This window comes from Dermochelys coriacea, chromosome 10 (genome assembly GCF_009764565.3).
Source record: "Dermochelys coriacea isolate rDerCor1 chromosome 10, rDerCor1.pri.v4, whole genome shotgun sequence".
NCBI classification, from domain to species: domain Eukaryota; kingdom Metazoa; phylum Chordata; order Testudines; family Dermochelyidae; genus Dermochelys; species Dermochelys coriacea.
In genome coordinates, this window is record NC_050077.1 from 30,809,112 (window position 1) to 30,830,943 (window position 21,832).

The following is a 21,832-nucleotide window of genomic DNA, read 5'->3' on the forward strand; positions in this document are numbered from 1 at the left end:
TGCGTCCAGCTGGGGGCCGCCTAGGTGCCACCCCTGATGCCACTCAGTGCCGCTGCAGCTCTCGCTCTCCTCCTCCTCTGGTGCTGGCCCCTCCGTTCCTGGCCTCTTCTTGGCTGGGGAAACATGGGGTGCTTGGACACTGCTGTGGGCCCCCCCCACATGCTCCTTGCCCCTCCCCACTCCGGCCTCGCTCGCTGGGTTCTATTTCTGACATGCCCGAGCATCACTCCGTCCTGGATTTCAAGTGCTGGCACCATGCCTTGAACCTCTCCGGCAGCACTAACAGGAGACCCGCCTAAGTGTAGCCACAGCATGGGCACAGCACAGGCTTTGGCTGCTGTCCAGGGAGCTGGTAGGTAGATTGGGGGTGGCTGAGCCAGTTTGCACCTGTTATAGGCATTTCAGATGCTTAGCTAAGAAACCTATGAAGAGGTGTTGCCATGCTCCCCCCCTTCCCCCACACAAGGCCCTGCATCAAAGCCTGGCAGGGTGGGATGCCTTTTCATTCACCAGCCAGCCCAAACTAGGGGCGTGACCAAGCGACTGGCTGAAAAGCCCAGCACGCTCAGAGATGCAGGGCTCGGCTCTGCCCTTCACACTGCGACTGCTCGGGGCTGGGACTCCAAGAATGGTGCCAAGGCCGCAGACCTGAGCATGCCTCCAGGGGACGCACGCCTGCCCTTGACGCAAGCACCGCACCAGTGAGCTGCTCTAATTGTGCCTACGAGGAGCTGTGCTCCATAGAACCTCTGTCTCCCAGGATTGATACGTTGCTATAAAAAGCAACCTGCAATCCTTCAGCTTGCTCTATTCTGGGCTCCATTTACCAAGTCGCACGCTTGCAGACTCTTCATCCAGCAGAGCTTCAGGATGTGTGTGTGTCAGCACACAAGTGTGGCTGTGCCGCTCAGCTGGGGCAGTGTGATGGTGTGTGGATATGACTCACTTGGCATGTGTAATCTGCTTTGCTGTGGGGAGGTGAGGGGGGTGGGTGGGCACGTGATTTTCTGCTTCAGTTTGTGTTGTATCTCCATGTGACTTTGCTTTTGTGTGTGTCTCGCCTGTGAGTCCCTGCTTGGGTGGGGTCCCCGTGCAAAGGTGGATCCGTGAGCTTCTGCCATCCCGCTCACTGGGCATGAGTTGTGAGTGCACCTCAGCGCCAGGGGGCATCTGTGTATGTGTGTGTTTCTTGGCCAATGTCCAATTCTCCCCTTGTGTGTGCCATGCCATGTCAACATGGGTGAGGCTCTGCCTTTCTGTGTCCGAATCTGCAGGGAGAGAGGAGGCTTATTGGGTAGGAATCGCCATGTTCAGGCATAGAGAGGTGACTTCCCAAGCAGCAGAGAGGAGGGCAGCGCTCCATGGAACTGACCCTGCTCCTGAGGGAGTCAGTGGCACAACTCACTGACATCAGTGGGCGCGGGCACAGATGTCCAGCAAATGCCAAGGTGGAGAAGGTTTTCCAAGGGAATTGGGAGAGCCACACACAAGGAAGTGAGCAGATCCCAGTGGCCACAGCACACCAATGAAATGTTCTGGGGGATTCTTTAGCACCTTGGGGCTATAGCAGAAGTCAAGTATAGAAACCTTCCACCATCTCACAGACCAAGATGCAATGCAGTGGGGAGATGAGTCAAAAATGACACCAAGGTTGTGAGTCTGCTGGATAGTGTATAGTGGAAAAGCCAGTGGTGACAGAGAAGAGAGGGCAATCTTTGGGCGGAAAGCGGGGATTAGTTCTTCCCATGCAACAACCAGTTCTGGAGTTAAATCCTAACTCAAGGGAAAGGAATGGAGAGAATAATGCAACCTACATTTTGGGGCAATGGGATAGTGGTAGAGATAGGGAGGTGGAGAATTGGGAGGAGAAGGAGGGTTCAAGGTTAGGGTGTGATGCCAGGGTCAGACAATGGGGGCCAAGGGCAGGTCTGAGTTCAGCAGGAGAGAGAGGAGCTGGAGTTGGCCTCAGGGAGATTTAGGCCTAAATTCTCACAAAGGTCCTCTGATTCTGACCACCGCTGTTTTTGGGTTCCCAGCTTGGGACAACCAGGTGTGAGTGCTTAGTGCCTCTGAAAATAAGGCCCTAAGTGGAATACCCAGCATGAAAGGAGTGCAGAGTGTTACAGGAGAGGTGGCTGGGTTGGTGGGAAAAGACCACGGCCTCATGTACTCTGCTGAAAGGCAAGGTCATAGATAGTGCAGACGAGAGACGTTGGGATGGATTGATGGTCACAGGCGGTGTCAGTCCCGACCAGCACCAGTGGCTAACACATGTGATTTCAGAGCATTTCAGGAAGGTGTTGCAGAACCTTAAGAGACTTCCACATGGCAACTCTATGGCAAGGTATGGATGCACATTCCATGCAGCCTTTGCCTAGGGACTAATTATTCCCTGCTGTGGAACCGGACGCTGCATCAAGAGGGTGCTTGATTGCTCGGACTCATTGGGGTTGGGGACTGAGTGCTAAGTTCAAGGGGTATGCAGCCCACCTGGGGTTTTCTAACCTCTGTGCTCCTTCCCCAAACCCAGCCCATGACATTCTCTGGGAGGTTGGAGAATATTCATCTTAAACTCAACACTTTCCTGCACCAGGCACTTGCTGCTTCTGGTGCAAACTCAGAACGCACGTACATGGCTAAGCACATGAATGCTCCCATTGTCGCCCAGACTGTAACCCTACTGGAGTCACTGGGGCTGCTCATGTGCTCATGTACCTTGCTGAATCAGGTCTATGACTTTAAGGGACAGTGCTTCCCTCCCTGCTGAAATTAACCTTGCACGACTGCCCTTGGCCCAGACTGCTGTAACAGCACAGAGAGAAAAGAGATCACTCCCTGCCCTGAGAAGTGGGACGCTTGCATCTGGGCGGCTTGGGGTCAGCATCTCTGGTTTGGTGATCTGCCTCTGAAAATGTCAACTTCCCTTGTTGCAGCTGGGTTCAGGGCTGGGGCTCTAGTCCAGACATGGGACCCCGTAGCAGGTAAAGGTCATTGTGGGGACATAAAGTTCTGGCACACAGTATGTGGGACAAATTGAATGGGGTTAACAAAGACGCTCTGCCCGGAGGATGGCAGGAGAGGTCACTCCATTTACCCTGGCCTGGTGCTGAAAGGCTTTGGCAAGTGCGGATTCTCCACCCCATCGAGTGTAGTTCAATTATAGGGTCTTCATCAGTGGTGCTCCAATATGTCCATCAAGATGAACAGGGGCAGGAGAAGCCCCAAAAGGAGAAGGTGGGCTAGAGGGGTACAGAGCCTGGCCTCTGTGATTATGTTATGCTCCTCGTTAAATACTGGTTCCAATACCAACTCCCACACAGATGTTGCTTGGTGCCGTTCATCTGGGTCAGTGCTATTTCATGGATTCCTAGTGTAAAATCCTGGCACGGTTGAAGTCAATGGGAGTTTTTCTATTGATTCAATGGGGGCCAGGTTTTCACCCAGAGATTTTTCAGGTCAGAAGGGATCGTTCTGATCATCTGGTCTGATGTTCTGCATAGCGCAGGCCAGAGAACTTACGTTCTTTAGGCCTCTGGAAATCTCCATGGAATATTTTAGGAAAAATGTCAGTATTCATCCCTTCTCCAGTCATCCTGAGACTTCTGCACGTGGCCAACTAAATGCCCTTTTTCTCCAGCTGGAATCAATGGGGGTGGAGCTCTGATAGCTTGTCTGATCTGCTCTTCAATCTCCACTCTCCTACAAAGGGAAGTGCAGGTGTGTTTGTTTAGCGCTGGGCTCAGCAGGTTGTGGGGTGGGGCATTCGGGCCAAGGGGAGGGCATTATAGGAGTGTTTATGCACCGGGGTGGAGAAATGGGGTGAGGGTTTCCAGCCACGGGGAGGGGATTATAGGAGTATTTGCATGAGAGATGGGGGCACTGGCTTGCTGGCATGAGATGTGTGTGCTGTGAGGAGGGTTGCTGAGCAGAATCGTACTTGATCATAAGATATTGCTGAGCTCTTCTTCCTCCGCTGGCAGACACCCTACCACCCCAGGGGCTACTCAAGTTCCTCCCTAGCTGACAGGCCAATGTGATGCTGAGCTCTCACCTTCCCAGGCCTGTTTTGCTACATCAACGCCTGCTCCCGGTGTCCTTGGCACTATTTTTAACAGCATGTGTTTACCGCAAGGAAAGCTGATATCCATCTTGTCCATTCATCAGTGTTGCTTCCCTGGAAAGACAAAAGCTAAATTTATCCCCCTCCTCCTCAGCCAAGCGAGGCGAGAAAAATGCTCCCTGCCCCAGCCCGGTCACACACACTGATGTTGGTGGTCCAGGGGATCTTGCATGTCCAACATCCACAAACAAGCCTGGGGCCAAATCCACTTACACAATTGGCAGTTCACAGACAAGCTTCAGGGCTTAGCTACACTTGAATGCTACAGTGGCACAGCTAGTATAGATGTTACCTATGCCAATAGGAGGGAAGATTTCGTCTGTTGACCTAATATTGTCTACAGAGGGACTTAGGTTGGCTTAACTACATGGCTCAGGAGTATGGATTTTTCACATCCCTGAGAGCTGTAACTGGGTCAGTCTAACTCAGTGTAGACAAACCCTCACACGGCCCTATTACCTAGGGGACACAGACTCCAGGATGCAAACACCACCACGTGTACAAAATACATGCCCACCTGATCCACATGCCCTCCACCACTCTGATCAGTGCATCTTGAATGAATCAGATCTGGGGCTAAATTCCCTGCTGGTGCAAGCTGGTGCAAACTGGTACAACTTCATTGGCTTCTGTGGATTTGGAAACTGGCCCCTGGGGTTCTCAGCTCTTCCTGACTTCATTAATGCTTTAAAATTTGTGAAGCCTGTGCCAAGACACAATGGTGATGGACCCACTAAAAATGCCTCAGAGACAGATAAACGATGACACGCTGGGTGTTGACAGGAACTCCCCTGAATTGACATCAGTCTGTCTCATGGCCATAACAGGCCTGATGCTTCCATCTTCCCTGCTCCCTGCCTCCCTATGTGGCAGGTTCAGAAATGGATGGCTGTTAGCCCCTGATTTCCAAAAAAATCTGGGATATTAGGCTGAACGCTACGGTGCACAAAGTCCTTTCTCAAGGATTTCACATTCAACGGTTCCCATCACCACTAGGTGGTGTAGGTCTGCTGCTGAATTTTCTCCATGGCAAAAATAGATGGATATTATCTTGTTTTAACAGAGAAAAATCAGGGACTGTGGTTAATTACTCTCCTTTCCTCATCCCTGCCTGGATGCATCAAGACAGGGTCAGGTCATGACAGCAACAGAGGAAAAGGCCATTCCTGAAACCTTACAGAAGTTCCAGCAGCCACCTCTTCCAACTGTCTTGGAAAGATTCCTACAAACAAACTTTCTGTCCCATGAGACTGAAGCCAGCTCATCATCTCATGTTGGGCATGCCCAAACTTTGCCTAGCATTAGCAACTTCCAGAAACCCAAGGGATCAACTTTAATTTGTATAAAATCGTGTGATCCCTGGAGACTACACATCCTGGCGTGCAATGTGCTACTTTGATCCAAGCAACCCTTCCATATGCATCAAGATGGAGCACTGCATGTAAAGTTTCAAGGGCCATGCTTTGTGTATTAAAGACCAGGTCAGCTGCAGGCTACATTCTAGAACCCGGGGGATGGCATTCAACCCAGAGGCCACCCCACGTCCACGCCTGTGTGGAGCAGGGTTTGAATTGACAACGCTGAGCCATTCTAGTGGCCCTGGGCTTTCATCTGGTCTCAGCATGGGTGTCATTAGAGGGGTCCTGGAACTGTCAAATCATCTGTTTCCGAAAACAAACTTAGCACTTGCTTCATGTGGTGATGCCAGAAGGTTTGCCCTTGCAGGTGCAGCTGATCATGAGTTATTGTTCCCTGGGTCTGGTTGTTTGTAGGTTTTCCTGCTGAGTTCCATTAGAGTTCATCCATTCCAGCCCCTCCGCCCTCCTGGCACGCACCCTATTCCAAGGGGATCAGTCAGGATCAGGTGAGGGAGAGTGATACTAGGCAGCGCTTGTGTGTTTGCAAACAGACTGTGGTATGTGCTGTCTCCAGGGAAGATCTGGCTTATACTTTATTCAGTTTGGAAAACTTGGGCCCAATCCTGTGAGGTTATGAATGCTCTCAACTCCTTTCGAGGTCAGCAGGAGCACAGACTGTTGGGTTAAATCTGGCCCCAAAGTGAGGGTTCATTAATGCTGTGTAAAACTTAAAACTATTACAGATGTTTCTATTAAAAAAATAAATTTTACAAGAAATCAAATGAACAAAAGGGTTTGCAAGCTAAATATTTCAAGGGCATGTTAGTGCATGAAAGCCCTCAAGTGAAACTCACCAAAATCTAACTGGAAACAGAAAGTAAAAGGAACTGATCTGTGTTTAATGACCAGGTTGACTGAAAGTGCATTGGGGAAACAGGCACATTAAATCTTACTTGTTTATTAATAATCATTATTATTGCTTTGTGCTGATAATCTGTGTAAATCATACATAAAGACAACCCCTGTTCATTACAAGCTACGGCCCTGATGCTGTAACTGGATCTGTACCAGCAGCTTCACTGAAGTCTGTGGGACTTTGCATGGGTGTTAGAATGTGCGTACCTGGGTCTGACTGCACAACTGGACCCATAGGCCAGAGACACTTGGAAGGAAAAACATGCGAGGACAAACAGAGATGAGGTTGTTTAGGGTTTAGTGAGATTCCACTCCACAGGGTCAGAGTTTTAAGTGGGTCTTAAATGAGGTAAGCATGAGCAGGGGAAAGTAAATTGCATTTGTAAAAATTCCTGGTCCATTTGTGCTTTAGAATCATAGAAGATTAGGGTTGGAAGAGACCTCAGGAGGTCATCTAGTCCAATCCCCTGCTCAAAGCAGGACCAACACCCACTAAATCATCCCAGCCAGGGCTTTGTCAAGCTGGGCCTTAAAAAACTCTAAGGATGGAGATTCCATCACCTCCCTAGGTAACCCATTCTAGTGCTTCACCACCCTCCTAGTGAAACAGTGTTTCCTAATATCCAACCTAGACCTGCCCCACTGAAACTTGAGACCACTGCTTCTTGTTCTGTCAAGGACCATGTTTAGGTCTTATCTAGTGGGCATGCTTCTTGGAGCAGCAGCCTTGCTCCAGCGGTGGGGAGCTGTATGAGGCAGGATTTCAGACTCACTAATCTATAATAATCCAGCTGCCAGGCCCAGATCCTGCAAGGCCTTACTCCTGGGCTTAGCTTTAGGCTGTGCAAACAGCACAATGACTTCAGTGGGCTAAGAAAAGGGAAGAGACTGCCTGTAAGGTTTTGCTGAATTGAGGTGGGTTGAGTGTGTGTGTGTGTGGGGGGGGGGCAGTGTTTAAAGATGTGGGATAACACTTGCAAAGGTGCCTAAAGTTAGCCTCCCAAACCCATATCTGGGCACCTCAAGAGGCCTAAATATTTGCAGAGGTGCCAAGCAGCGCCCCTGACAGTGCGGCGGGCTTTAGTCTGGCTGCGGGACTGAAGGCTTGAGCAAGCTCGGCAGGCGGGTTTGCAAATGTCAGGCTCCGAGTTTAACCTGGCGATGCCCCTCTCCTGGGCCAACAGGCGGGAACCTCCCTTCTCCCTCTGCAAGCCCCACAGCCAGCCGGAGCCAGGCACCCCGCCCCCCGGCCAGCCAGTCCCAGCGGCGGAGGGGCTCCGGCTGGCTCCCCGCTCGCGGTGTCTCTGGAGGCGCTGCCCCGGCTGGCTCCCTGGCGGCGGGCAGGTGTTTCCACGCTCCGCACGCCCCCCGCCGGGGCCGGCCGGGCTGCCTGCGCTGCCAGATGCTTTCCCCTAGGGGTCGGCGTGAGCCGGGGCTCGGCCGCAGGATGCGGCGAGCGGCGGCACCGGAGTGAGGGAGCCGCACTCGCAGCCCAGGGGCAGCGGCGTGGGCAGCGCGGATCGCTGGCTCCCGGCCCTCTTGGGGCGCAGGCAGCCCGGCTGCTGGCGGGGGAGAGGCGGCGGGGCCGCTTTGGACGCGGCTCGGGAGTTGGAGGCAAACTCCCGTGAGCGGCCGCCGCGGGGACGGACAGATGTGAAGGAGAATCCCGCCGCTCCGGGTCCGGGTGAGCTGAGTGCGGGGGGGAGGATGGAGAACGCGGGGGGGGAGCTGCGGGGACGCAGGTGGGGGGGCAGAGGAACCACGTGTGGGAGGATGGAGAAGGGCGAGGGGGCGCTGGGGTTACGGGAGGGAGGGAGGGAGGAGGGGGCGCTGGGGGCACGGAAGGGAGGATGGGGAGGGAGGGGGCGCTGGGGGCACGGAAAGGAGGGAGGAGGGGCAGGGAGGGGGTGCTGGGGGCAGGAGGGGGCGCTGGGGGCACGGAAAGGAGGGAGGAGGGGCAGGGAGGGGGTGCTGGGGGCAGGGAGGGGGAGGGAGGGGGCTCTGGGGGCACGGGAGGGAGGAGGGGAGGGTGGGGGCACGGGAGGGAGGGAGGAGGGGGCAGGGAGGGGGCGCTGGGGGCACGGAAAGGAGGGAGGAGGGGCAGGGAGGGGGTGCTGGGGGCAGGGAGGGGGGAGGAGGGGCAGGGAGGGGGCGCTGGGGGCACGGAGGGGGGAGGAGGGGCAGGGAGGGGGCGCTGGGGGCAGGGAGGGGGCGCTGGGGGCACAGAAAGGAGGGAGGAGGGGCAGGGAGGGGGTGCTGGGGGCAGGGAGGGGGCGCTGGGGGCACAGAAAGGAGGGAGGAGGGGCAGGGAGGGGGTGCTGGGGGGAGGGAGGGGGCGCTGGGGGCACGGGAGGGGGGGCGGGCGCTGGGGGCACGGGAGGGAAGTGGGGGGAGGCAGACCTCTCCTTGCCAGCCGAGCTGTGGCTCTGTAAAGTTTCTGCCCCGCAGTGCGGGGCCGCGAGCGCGGATTCCCCCTGAGGGCGCCCATCCCATAGCCTCGGGCCCCCGGTCAGTGCTGGGCCCGGGCAAGTGCGGACCTGGGCGGGAGCGGGTGGGGCGAGGCGCGGCGGGACTCCGCTTTCTCTGGTGAGTTTCGGCCTCCCGCGCTAGCCGCTGGGCAGGGCAGCCACCCCCAGGTCAAGCCTCAGTAAAACGGCGTCCTTAATGGGTAACCTATCCGCCCGCAGCACCTGATCTCCGGGCCCGGGCATGTGATGGCTGGCCGAGCCCTAGGGCCCGGGTCGGGGGATTTCTTTGTCTGCGAGCTCCGTGTGCCGGGCCCGGGAGCTGTTCTCCTGGCCAGGGGGCTGGCAAACAAAGAAAAAGCAAAGCAGAGCTCGGGGCTCACAGCGCCTGAAGACCTGGCGCCTTCCCCCCAGCACAGGGCGGGCCTGGAGCCCAACAAGGAGCATCCCTGTTTGCGGTAGGTTTAACTGGGCAGCTCGGAGGTTACCTTAGTGACACATCTACTACAAAATCAGTATTTGCTGGGGATTAGCAGCTGCGTTATAAATAAATTGGCCTTTGGGTGAAGACAAAGTGTAGTGTCAATTTATCAGATGGGAGAGGCTCTGTCCTGTCCCAGGGAGCTGGGCTCAGCCAGATGGTTTTATTACTCAGAGGGCACCAGACAGGGTGTTTCACAAACAACAGAATGAATCCTCATAGAGTTGACATCTCTCACACTGCTGATCAAAGGCCACAATGATGGACAGGGAGCGAGAACCCAAACAGAATGGAGCCCCCACTCACTCTATTCCTGTGGTACCAAGGGCTGGGCAAAGGAACATGGAACGGCTCTGCCTTACTCAGTTCCCGTTCCCCAAACAAGCCTTGTGGGTTGGCTCTGGCAGATCCCAGTACCCCATTTGGGTTTGGTTCTGGTCTATCTCTTCCCAACTAATTATTTCCGTAATCCACAACGCACTCCTCTGTCCTCCCCTCCACCCCCAGATGTGTCGTTGCATGGCATTTAAATGTTTCCATTAGCTAGATAGTGCACATCTAATAAAATTTACTGTGGATCTAAGATTATTATTGCATGGCTGATAAGGCTATTACCACTCTGTGTATGCTTAATAAGCATCCCCGTGTAATATACTAATTGATTTTCCAAACTGGGGTCCCAGTGCTGCTCACCCTGCCCATATCAGAGTCCTATGAAAGCCGATGGGGCTGTCATGTGAACAAATGCTGCCAGATCAGTCCAGTGCATGTGGTGCTGGGACAAATCCACAACTCTTTCAAAGGGTCAGGTTCGGCTCCCATTTACACTGGAGGAAATTCACAGCCACTCCACAGGAGTCAGTTTCCTCAGAGGAGCTGAGATCAACATCTCCACTGAAGGCAGCTCACAAATCAATAAGTGTTTACTGGAGGTGAAACAATTAGCCTCCTCCGCCTCTCTTGGGGACATAGCACTGCCATAGCATGAAAACATGTTTTGTCTCACTGGTCCCTTCTGCTTCCCCCATTTGTTTGTGGTGTCCCCCTGTTGTCTCTGTGGGGCAGAGGCCAGGTCTTTGCTAGAAGTGTGTATAGTGCTTAGCTCACTGCAGCTGGGCCCTCTACCACAATCCAAATCATAAGCTGAAGGGACCTGATCTCCTCTTGCTTGGTGTCCCCCTCCTGCCCTCTCTCCAAGTCCCTGTGCTGAGATTGTGGTGAATGGGCTGGAGGCTCACAGATCAGGCCCCAGAGCTTACTAGCCTGGCTGTAGCATCCCTCCTTGAGTGAATGCTGCATCTGTTTCTTCCATACTGCTAACTGCCCTCTTTAATTCTGCAGTGAGCTGGCACATAGTGCCCTGAGAGCAGAATATGCATTAGGGCACCTGACAGGGCTTCTCCAGCTCTGATTTCTTCGTCACCCGAAGCAGTCGGTCTGCCCAGCCATCCAGGGGGTATGGGCTCTCTGTCTTGCCACCAGCATAGGGGCACAGGGGCATTCTGTCTGCTGGATATAGGCTCATACACTCTCTTTCTCTACTCTCAGTCCAATGGACACAGGATGTCTGTCTGGCCACCTGGCTGCTCTCTCTGCCTGCCCATCCATCCCCGGGTAGGAGTTACATCTCTGCAGCTGGATCTGGGCCAGCCCCCTATCCAGCCCAAGCCTATGCGGCGAGGCCCAACTTCTCATTGTCCTCCGCTCAACTTTCAGTTGGGATCTCAGGAGAAGTGCAGCTTTTGCAGCATGGAGCGTGCCCCTGGATTTTCCTCCAGCCCTTTCTATCCCCAGCTCCTTCCCCCCTGGTTTGTTCTAGCTCTGCTCCCTCTCCTAGCAGAGCTCCTTCCCTAGCCACCTGCATTTCTCCCTGCGTTTTCATCCCCCCAGTCTTAATGGAGAAGGGTTTTCATGGAACCAGGGGAGAGGTCTTGCTCCAGCTTTGCATCTCAAGAGGAGACATGTGACTCTTACTGCTTGAAAAGAAAGCTGAGCAGGTGGCTAGGGCACTCAGCTCTTGCCTGTACGCGTCCCTGAGCCGGGAGAGGGCTTCGCAGGGAGGATGTTGTGTGAAGGGGGTGATTGGCCTCGGAAAGGTGGGACAGCTCAGTACTGAATGGCAGTGGTAGAATGAATTCCCCCAGCCCATTCCCCATGGGAGTGCCGAGGGGGCAAGGGCAGTGGAACCCGATCCAGAGGAAGCCCAGTAAGCAGCATGGATTTACGCCTGGAACCATGCCCTCCCGGACACTGGAGACAGCAACTCCCATAGCTGCAGCACAGGGTGTGGTTGGAGCTCAAGCCCTTGCTCAGGTGTGGGGGTGAGGGGAAGGGGGAGAAACCACACAAGCCTTGCTACCCAGGCTGCTAGTGCCCTGAACAACCTGCAAGATGCATATGGGGATCACTCCTCCCCGGGCAGCCCCATGTATGAGCAGCACCCAGAAAACGCTTCTCCATCACTGTGGCTGCCTCAGGTCTGAGCCTCTCAGTCAAGGCGCCATCCGACTCTCCCTGCTCCCGGCTGTATCTCTGCCCTCCTTCTCTCCTGCTCCCTCACCTGCTGTCTGCAACAGCCTCAGCTTGCCCACCTCAAAGCCCCTTCTGCTCTCTACTCCCATTCTCTTTGCATCTTCCTCCATGGGGCTCTTATGTGTGGGAAAAGTCTCCTGCTTCTCCTGGGCTGGTTAACCACCCTCACTTCAGCCCCCTTAAATACCTCCCCGGAAGCTGTTCAGTGCTGATAGCACTCACTTATTCTGCACACAAATAATTGCCAGTAAATAACTGAGCAAGTGCCTTTCCCAGATGCATTCCACATACCCTGTAGAGCCCACCCTCACCCTCATCCTGGGCCCTGGCATTGTTAGCCAAGGTACTAACCATACAACAGCACAAAGTTCAGGTCAGTCCTTCTCCGTAGGCTTGGCTGCTCCTGGAGTTCCTGCCTAAGGGGTGCTTAGCCCGCACTCATGGTTCTCTGTCCCTGTATCCTTGCATCTGATGAAGTGAGCTGTAGCTCACAAAAGCTTATGCTCAAATAAATTTGTTAGTCTCTAAGGTGCCACAAGTCCTCCTTTTCTTTTTGTCCCTGTAAAGCCACTCCCACCTCCTTTTTAGCCACCTGGGATAATAAGTCAGCAGAGCCCACTTAACCCTTTGCCAGCTGGCTCAGCACGAGCTTATAGGGCAGGCTGTTTTAGGCAAACGCTGCCAACCTGTTACAGTAACGGTGTAAGTTTACATGGAAGCGGAAGAGAGGAAGGAAAAGGGAGTTGGATGGTGGAGAGAATCCATTAAAGAAATCTACCTCCCCTGGCAGCTCAGGGATCATGTGTCCGGACTGGGTCTATCTCTCTGGGATTGTAAACTCCTTGAGGTCAAGACTGTGGGACTGGCCTGGTGTAATTGGCATTAGGTATGTATTGTACAGCACTGTGCACTGTGGTGGTGTGTAATACCCAGTTAATACTAAGTGCCTCTGAGGCTGCCTGGTCCCAGGGCAAGGCCGGGGACATCGCGAGAAGCCCAATGGCCCCAGTGGATTCAGAACTCAGCAGCTACTTCAAGAGTGTTGGTCAGACACCAGGGGAAGGAGTGGCACAGCAGTGCAGCCTACACTGACCGGGTGTTCAGTGGGGGCCGACTGCACGTACCATTGGAGTCAAAAGCAACATTCCCATTGGCTGCAGAGAGGCCCAGGCCTGCGCCTGGAGGGTGTGAATCGTTGTCACTCACAGGCCGAGGGAGCAGGGACACCAGCAGCTAGCATGAGTGTAAAACAAGGAGTGTGAGGAGGCAGCCACTTACACCAACCTCTCCTTGTGGCCTCCTCTCCCTCCCACAGCGTGTGGGTCACCTTGGTGTTTACACACTTGTTAAATCCCACCAAGGGGTTAGCTACACCCTGCGGTGCCACTTCATCCTGTTTTTGGAGCCACTTGTGTAACCTGCACCCCTGAGAACAGCACAGCTGTACTGGCCCAGGGACTCCCAAGGGAGAAGCACCTGCTCCCCTTGGGCTGCACCTGTCCCTGCACCAGCAGCTGCTGAGAGGTGCAGACCTTCCCTCAGCAGAGAAGGGGTTAAACCCCAGTTTAGATCCCTCCCTCCCCTGCGTGGCTGTTTCTTGCCCCGAATGGCTGATGTGTGGCTGTGTGGCGCTGATGCAGCTGGGGGTGCTGCCCAGCTCCTGGATCCTCCAGCTCCTTCCCTTGGTACATACCAGGTTGTTACACTCTAGTTTGGTGACCTCACAACCACTGCCATGGCAACAGCTTATGAAGTCACAAGCAGAGGTGTGCCAGTAGCAGGGGAGGAAGGAGAGAGGAGCCTTTGCTCTGACTAAGAAGGGATCGGAGAGTCCCCGGGTGTACGGACTAGAGCCCAGCTGTTGCTCTGCTCTGATCTCTCCTCTCCCCGCGGGCGGGCGGTTCTGTCTTCCTGCAGAATGAGTCCTTCTCCGAAGGAGGCTTGGGTGCCACTCTGCTTTCTCCACATCGACATTTCCACTTGATCCAGCACTCCCGTCTGCTCCCCGCTATCGGCTTCCTTCCAGAGGGGCTGCCCTTGCACCTTGAGCCCAGCAGTGCGAGGGGGCCACCATGCTGATAAAGGAGTATCGGATCTGCATGCCACTCACCACTGAAGAGGTAAGCGCTCGGCTGCTGTCCTGGAGGGCACTGCGGGTGAAAGGGGCAGTGTGGGCTGGACCCCAGGCGGCTAAAGGATTCGATGGAACACTCTCCATTTGCTGCGAGAGACGTTGGGGCCCCAGAGACACCCGTCACGAGGGAGTCTGCCCTTCCCGTGAGCCAGGCAACGCTGCCCCCGTGCATGCCAGAGCGCCACTGAGAGGGGATAGAGGGGCAGATAGCAGCAAGGGGCAGAGGAGGGGATCAGGGTCAGGAAGAGATACTGTATGGGGGGGGGATAGCAGCAGGTGGGGAGGAGGGAGCAGGGTCTGACGGGGGAGGAGGGGTGTGATGGGGCAGAGCAGGTGGGGGGGACAGAGATGGGAAGGGAGGATGAGGGTCTGATGTGGGAAGAGGGGTGTGATGGCAGAATAGTTTGGGAAGGACAAAGGACATATGGGGTCAAATGGGAGAAGAGAGGAATGATGGGGTGGGATAGCAGCAGGCAGTAAAGGTGGGGAATTGGAGTCTAATGGGGTATAATAGAGAATAGGATCGCAGCAGGTGTGTGGGAGATGTGGGGGGATCTGGGATGGGGTTAGGGGTACGATGGAACAGGAGACAGCGGGGGATGAGGTGAGGAGCTGAGGGTGAGGGGTACGATGGGGGAGGAGGCAGCAGCGGGGGGGTGAGTTGGGGAGCTAGAGCTGTGATGGGGTAAGGGATACGATGGGGCAGGGTGGCAGTGGGGGGGTGAGGTGGAGAGCCGGGGGTGAGGAGTATGATGAGGCAGGGTGGCAGCGGGGGGGTGAGGTGGGGAGCTGGGGGTGAGGGGTATAATGGGGCAGGATGGCAGTGGGGGGGTGAGGTGGGGAGCCAGGGGTGAGGGGTATAATGGGGCAGGGTGGCAGCAGGGGGTGAAGTGGGGAGCTGGGGTTGAGGGGTATAATGGGGCAGGATGGCAGTGGGGGGTATGGCGGGGAGCCGAGGGTGAGGGGTACAATGGGGCAGGTGGCAGCGGGGGGTAAAGGTAAGGAGTCGGGGCTGTGAGGTGCAGGAGCTTGGATCTCGTCCCCCTGTACCAAATGGGAGGATCCAGCTCAGAGCACGGGGGAAGGAGGAGTGGGGGTGGCTGGAGGCCGTCCTAGAGCCAGGGCTGACCAGATCCAGCTGAGGGGCAAAGCTTCCTCCCTCTGATGTGTCTGGCTGATGGAGAAAATCCCATGAACGAGGGCAAATGAGCTGGGCAGCAGGGCTCTGGGGCTGCAAGAACTGACAGAGGAGGGAAGATCCCCGGGGCAACAGGTGGGGAGCCCTGCGTGGATGGAGAGCTGGCGCTAGCGCCCCACCCGCCTCCCCTCTCTGTGCCTCTTCTTCTCCCTGCCAGTCTCAGACTCCCCAGCCTGGGGATGGGGGGTCCACAGGGAGATGGGCAGAGGGAGTGGGAGTTGTCTGCACAGCAGAACGGGGAGGGCTCTGGGCTTCCAGCATCACGTGGGGGAGGAGGGAGCCAGGTAGGAGCGTGCAGCCTTCTGTGCCTGGGGTGGGACCTCCTGGGCATGTCAGCCTCCAGCGGGCCCACAGCCGCAAGCCAGTCACGCACTCTAGTCCCTGCTCCAGTACCAGGGCAGCGTTCTCAAACCCAGCCCATTGGCAGTGGGGTTCCAATCTCCACAGTGACACCAGCAGATTCGGGAGCTCCCTGCACTGCTGCTGTGTGGCTCATTCTGGGGAATTTGTCCTGTGCTTCCAGGGGCTGAGCTGGGGACTAGGCTATAAGAGTGCGTTTCTGATCCCAGTTCTGTTAGCAGTGCCATCGAGCGGTTCTTGGTGCGCATTTAGCAAGCAGTTGCTGAGGTCTGGGCTCCTTCCCCACTTCGCTGGAGGGGTCCAGTGCTGCGGGGTCTAGCAGGCATGGAGCTGGGAGTAGATGATCTGCCTAGCACTGCGACTGAGTCACCGTGTGGCCGTGGGCACCTGCCTGAGTTTCCCCATCTGTAAAATGGGCTCAGCAATCCTGAGCCTTATTTAAAAAGACATCCACAGCACAGCTTCTCAAGCTGCGGTCTTGGAGCACCTGCTGATGTCCACAGAGAACATTTCCAGCTGTCATATTGCATTACATCCCAGCACCAGTACATATACTGTGTTCCAGATGTTATGTTTCCATCAGAGCAATTGCTGGAGTTGTCACAGAGGCGTTGAGCGATGGGGAGAGGGGATCTGATGGTGAGAGGGGACAAGCATGGGGTTAAAATGTGACCCACACCATGCAAAAGTTTGGGAGCCCCCTGTTCTGTGCTAAGAGCACTGGTGTAAACCATAGCCTGCGGGATGCTGACTGTAGAACTGTCTCTTCTCAGGGGACCTGACACTCGGGGCTGCTAGTGTGTGTGAATTGAGAGCGCTAGGCAGGAGCTGGTGGGGGCTAAGTGTGATGGCTTCCATGTGCGGTGGCAAGTGTGCGCCACCAGGTAAAAAGGCCAGTGACCAGCAGCTGGCATTTCCGAAAGCTTGCTGTAGGGTTATTTTCACTGTGGGGAAAAAGCTAAGCAGAGTGGGGCAGGCTCATGACTTGGATGGAAAACCACAGGGTGCAGTGGGAAGCAGCACTGCTGATTCAGTATCCGTGCTCCTGGCTGTTCCCTAGCATGACCCCTGGAAGCTGCAGTGATGGATGTGCTAGAGATACCCATGCAGATAGGTACATGTTAAGGGCCACTGGGCTGCTGGACCCAAATCTACCCTTGCTTATGCCACTGTAAATCTGGAGTAGCGCTTATGAAGTCAAATGGAGTGACTCTGGTTTTACAGTCCTGTAACTGAGAGCAGAATTTGGTTCATTGCTGTTTGGAAGAAACATGAAACCCAGGTTCTGGGCACTTGTGAGCATCAAAACTCTGCCATAGCACGCCCTGGCCCTATTCCCACGAGGGGTCATTGCACTCTACCAATCATAAATTCCCCTGGCAGTTTCAGTTGGATACAGTATTCATCCCCACTCCCTGTCTTTAACTCTTGCGCAGGGTTGCTATGCACTGTTAAAACAGCTGCTCTGTTCCACTTCAGAGCTGTCTGCATGTTAGTGGCATCTTCCTGTATGTGTGTGTTGTAAAGCGCTTTGGGTTGGATTTGGATGAAATATGCTGTGTGGGGTAATTGTAAGATCACTCTGTCCATTTCTGTCTCGTGCCACAGACCTGCAACAATCCCAACTTCCCTGACACCACATGTTCCATGGCTGGGCGCTAGCCAGACATGCTGCTCTCCTGTTCAAGAAATGGGCACATCATATCTGCCCATGGCCCCATTCACGACCTTTGGTGTCATGCCACCTATATGGCACAGGTTTACTGAGGGCAGCTGGAGTCGCTGTGGGAAAAGGGACTTGGTGCCGGTAGCAGATTGAGAGGCGCATGCAAGTGGAAGGCAGCTGCTTGGGTCAATCCTTAGGCTCTATCTTACCGAGCAGATTGAGGGCTGACCTGTATGGCATGAGTGCAGGCACATGCATGTGCTGGGAGCATATGGTTGATGGATGCAGAGAACTGCATTTGCTGGGAGAAGTGACCTGGAGGGAGAAGGGGTTGGTGTGGGTGGGGGGTTGAAGAGGAGAGCAGTGAGTTAGTGGGGCAGTGACTGGAGTGGGCCCCATGCAGGTAGACTTAGCTTCTAGCACAGCTGCGCCTGGCCCCAGTCTCTAGCCAGTTCCACATCCAGATCTGCGTTCTCCCACGGGAGCTGATCTCTAGTTTCCAAACTAGCCAGAAAGCGCATTGTGGGGAGGGGAGCTTGGGCAGGCTCTGCAATGCAGTCGTGGTCTGCGTCGGCCTGCTGTTCAACAGGACAAAGCGACAGCAGCTGTAGGGTGGCGGGGCGAAGGCTTCAAGCTGCCATGCAGGGCTACAGTTTGCGGGCAGGAGGGGCCGAGTGTGTATGAAAGACGGCTGGAGGGGAGGCTGTGGTTTGATAGCAGGCACGGAGCTCAGCATGGGAACCTAGGGTCAGCTACATGTGAGGCCTCCCGTGCACGGGAAGTGTCAGGCAGGCAGCTTCCTGCCTCCTGCAAAAGGCCTTTGTTACCGTGGCAGCATGCGTCATGGAAACTTCCTCATCAACAGGTCTTCTGAGAAACCGAACCAAAGGTATGTTAAGATGCTGAGTGCGGAGAGCCCTGGGCAGCAGCCCTGCATGGCGCCCATGGTAATAGTGGCCCTGCTCTCACCCCTCCCGTCTGAGGCGCTGCAAGCGCTCTGCAAACACTCATCAATCAATGCTCGGGGGACCTAGGCACGCGAGAGCATTGCCCTTGTGTTATGAATGGGGAAGCTGAGGCACGGAGCCAGGCAGTGGCTTGCTCAAGCTCACTCAATGAGTGGCAGAGCTCGGAAAAGAACCCAGAAGTCCTGACTCCCCAGGCCCCTGCTGTAATCATTGGGTGACACTGTCCTTATGGGGTTGTGCTGGTTTTTGGAGCTGTGGGAAGGGATAGGCATGTTGGATTTGCCATGGCAGATGGACGCATCCCAGCAAACCTACTTAGGCCACCATCTCCCCTACTTTTCAGGGGATGGGGCAATGCTATTGCCATGAAGGGGTGTGTGTGCAGGGCGAGATGGGGGGCTTGCGTTGGCCCATTTCCCCACACACACATTCACATACAGCTTATGCCCAGAAACCTGAGATTTGACTGCCTTTATAGTGTTCACTTGTTTAGCTCCTCTACCCAGTGCAAGTCCTCCCTAAGCCTGGCCCCTTTGGGCATGATTTTCTGAGGTGAGCACCTGCAGTTCCCACTGACTGGCTGGAGCTGTGGGCACTCAGCCGTTGGCACTCGGCACCTCTGACATCCAGGTCAGGTGGGTGGGACTTGTGTGGAGCTTCCCCCAGCTTTCCCGTGGGTCTCATCCTCAGGCCTGGGCAGCCTCCGGCTAACCTTTGGGTGGGACTGCATGGCCTCTGAGCACCCCCCACTCTGCAGGAGTGAGGCAGGGAGAGTGATGCAATCTCTGCCATGGTCAGCTGGCATCAATGCAAGGGGGAACCTCCTGGTGGCTGGATGCATGTGTTCTGGGCGCTCTGGAAAAATGGGGCCCTGTGCAGCATCAGAGGCTGCCTCCGTTGTGTTTGGGTATTGACACTCCAAACTGAAACCCATGTTTTGGAGCATAGGGGTTGCAAGGCTTTCTCTTGGGCCAGCCGGGGTCACTGCAGCAGAAGCACAAAGCTGCCTGTGCATGCATCCATATATTATTTGTATTGCTGTAGCGCCTACAGGCCACAGCCGAGATCCAGGCTGTACTAGGTGCAGTACGGACATCTAGGGGCCTAAGCCCCGGATCTGAATTTGCTATTAGAACTATGGCAAAAAGCCTTTAGTAGCCTACAAGGTGAACCTATGACTTTTCCCTAGTGCTAACAACAATTGGCTTGTGATTGATTAAATACAACAGATTGAGGATTCCTAGCTGTGGCACAACAGCCCTGGGGTGATCTGGGGAAGCTGGCCGCGGCAATGCATGTGCTGATGGGATATAATTCAAGACAGCATGCGCTCCTCAAGCAATTAGTCTCCTTTAACACGCAGTATTGTAGGATGAGGAGATCCAAGCTCTAAAGTGTTGTCAATAATTATTCCATGACTAATGCTGTGCATTGTCATTGCTTACAGCTAGCTGTACCTATGCCAGTAGCATAATACGAGCTCCAGAAGGGCTACGAGTATTTACCCCTAGTAACCTACAATGTAGTTACAGGCAGCTACTTTTAGAAGCAGATCTTGACCTTATTCATGCTAACTGCTGTAGGCGTGTGCTAGTAGTGATTCCCCACGAGGCTAGCAGCAGTAGCATACAGCACATTGCCCATGCTTGCAGAGAGCTGTGAGGAGGCCCATAGTAAGTTACACTGTCTGTGGTACAAAGCTGTGAGTTTATCTGTAGTAAGCTACTGTGCCCATAACTACTGAGACTGTTGATAAGCTTAGTAACATATAGGGAGCAATAGTGGCATGCTTTAAAACTGAGTATATTGATAGTAATCTCAAATATCCATGCTTGCTGAGAACTCCCAAGTATCCATCTTAGCATTGGTGTAATATCAAACCATGGCTATGGAGAGCCATGGCTAATCTGCTTAGAACACTGGTGCTTTGGGTTCCTCTGAGCTACACCCTAGTCTCTCAACAGTAAACTAGAGTGTTAATGTTTATGTAGAGGCATAAATTCCCATCGGCGAGCCCCGGTAATTACAGTACGTCCCCAGCATCCCTATACAAAGGTTACTTTGTAGCCTCGATTAGAAAGGGCACATCAGCAATTTATTCAGGATGCCCACTAGCATGGCTTTTTCCAAATGTATTCTGGGGACTGCAGGGTTGTCTATTTCTAGTGTGCGAAGAGATCCAAGATTTCATGTTAGCATCTGGAGAACATCTACAGTTAGGTGAAGTGGACATAAGATCTCTCTGGCCATTAGAATGATGAATAGGATCTTCAGTGGAACAATAAAATCATTATTATGCAGAAGCATCATCAAATTTTTTTTTCTGCTCCCATGTTATTTGTTGAACAAAAAGTCAGTGTTCTTTTCAGCAGATGCCTCCAGAAGGGTTTATTGTGCTTGAAAAGTGGCGAACTATCTCCAGGCTCCACTTTGTAAAGGGAAACCACAGATAGGCTAAAGATGGCTCCCAGTTGCTGTGATAGGAACTGTCACTCCTGCCACTCCCTGGTTTCAGTTGGGAGGGATCTGGTAGTACAGTACAGTGGCTAGAGCCCTGGACTGGGATTTGGGAGATCTGGCCTTCTGTGTGATCTTGAGCAGCTCACTTCCCACATGTGTGCCTCAGTTTCCCCTTTGAGCCCTTATCTGTTTAGATTGTAAACTCATTGGGTCAGGGACTGTCTTCAATGATGTATGTACAGTGCCTAGCATAATGGAGCCCTAAATCTCAGCTGGAGTCTATAGGCACTACTGTACTATAGCTGTTTATAAAGGATGATTGTGGCCTGGAGCCATGGCATTCCAAGCAAGCAGCGTCCCTCCCTGGACACCCTGAGAATATCCTGGTTAAAATGAGGTTAAGTCTGACATGGGGCTGAGCAAACAGCCCAGGCAGCCAGTGGAAGAGCACTTGGAAGCTGACCCGCTTGGAGTGGTTCATGTTTGCACAGCAGAAACTAGCCCTTTCTGTGGTGCTGTTTGAGCTTCACCAGCCAGACAGTTTGCAGTGTCCCATGTCTGCTAACACACTGAGACTCAGTCTGAGGGGACAGAATTATCAGCTTCCTTGACTCCATCTAGCCTGGCTGGAGGCCTGTGGGTGTGCCTGAAAGAGTCTGAGTGTGCTAACCTCCTCTCCTCCCCTGTACCCCGGCTGCTGGATGGAGTGACTTACCATACGTGCCTTTAGAAACAGAACATGCTCCCCCTGCTCTAGGCCTCAGGATTGGAGGCGGCTGTGTGGCCTACTGGGACGAGCTTGGACTAGGAGCTGGGATCATCCTTGTACGGGCCTGGGGCCACAGGGAGGTTTCCTAGGGTCAGCTCCAGAGACATCAGTTTGCGCACTTGTCCTCCCAGTGAGTCAGTTGCGTTATCCACACTGGAACCCAGTATTATCCCAGCTTTTGTGCCATGCTCTTCCCAGTAGGCCACACAACCTCCTCCGATCCCGAGGCTTGGGGCAGGGAATGTGTGTTCTCTTCACTGGCTGCAGGCGATCGACTGAGGCATGATTAGAGGCTTTGAAATAAGATCATTGCAGGGAGAGGCATAGACTCCAGTTACAAAAAGAAATGGGCCTTAGCCCCATGTCATGGGTAATGCCAGCGCTCCCTGCTCAGCCCAGAGGACTG

At 54.4% G+C, this 21,832-nt stretch overlaps 1 protein-coding gene and 1 long non-coding RNA gene across 2 annotated transcripts in view; one reads left to right on the top strand and one right to left on the bottom strand.

Annotated features, from left to right (window-relative positions):
• Positions 1–1,609: 1,609 nt before the first annotated feature.
• Positions 1,610–8,926, bottom strand: LOC122456069. The gene is made up of 3 exons (XR_006274709.1): positions 8,794–8,926; positions 4,052–4,174; positions 1,610–3,699 (listed from the first exon to the last, which is right to left on the bottom strand). It is a non-coding gene; the product is annotated as an uncharacterized LOC122456069 (long non-coding RNA).
• Positions 8,860–21,832, top strand: part of LOC119862977 (cytoplasmic phosphatidylinositol transfer protein 1-like) — a 42,046-nt gene continuing 29,073 nt past the window's right edge. The window contains 2 exon segments of the mRNA XM_038420571.2: positions 8,860–8,979; positions 13,789–13,991. Coding sequence (XP_038276499.1) covers positions 13,944–13,991 — 48 coding nt within the window. The 5' untranslated portion in view covers positions 8,860–8,979; positions 13,789–13,943.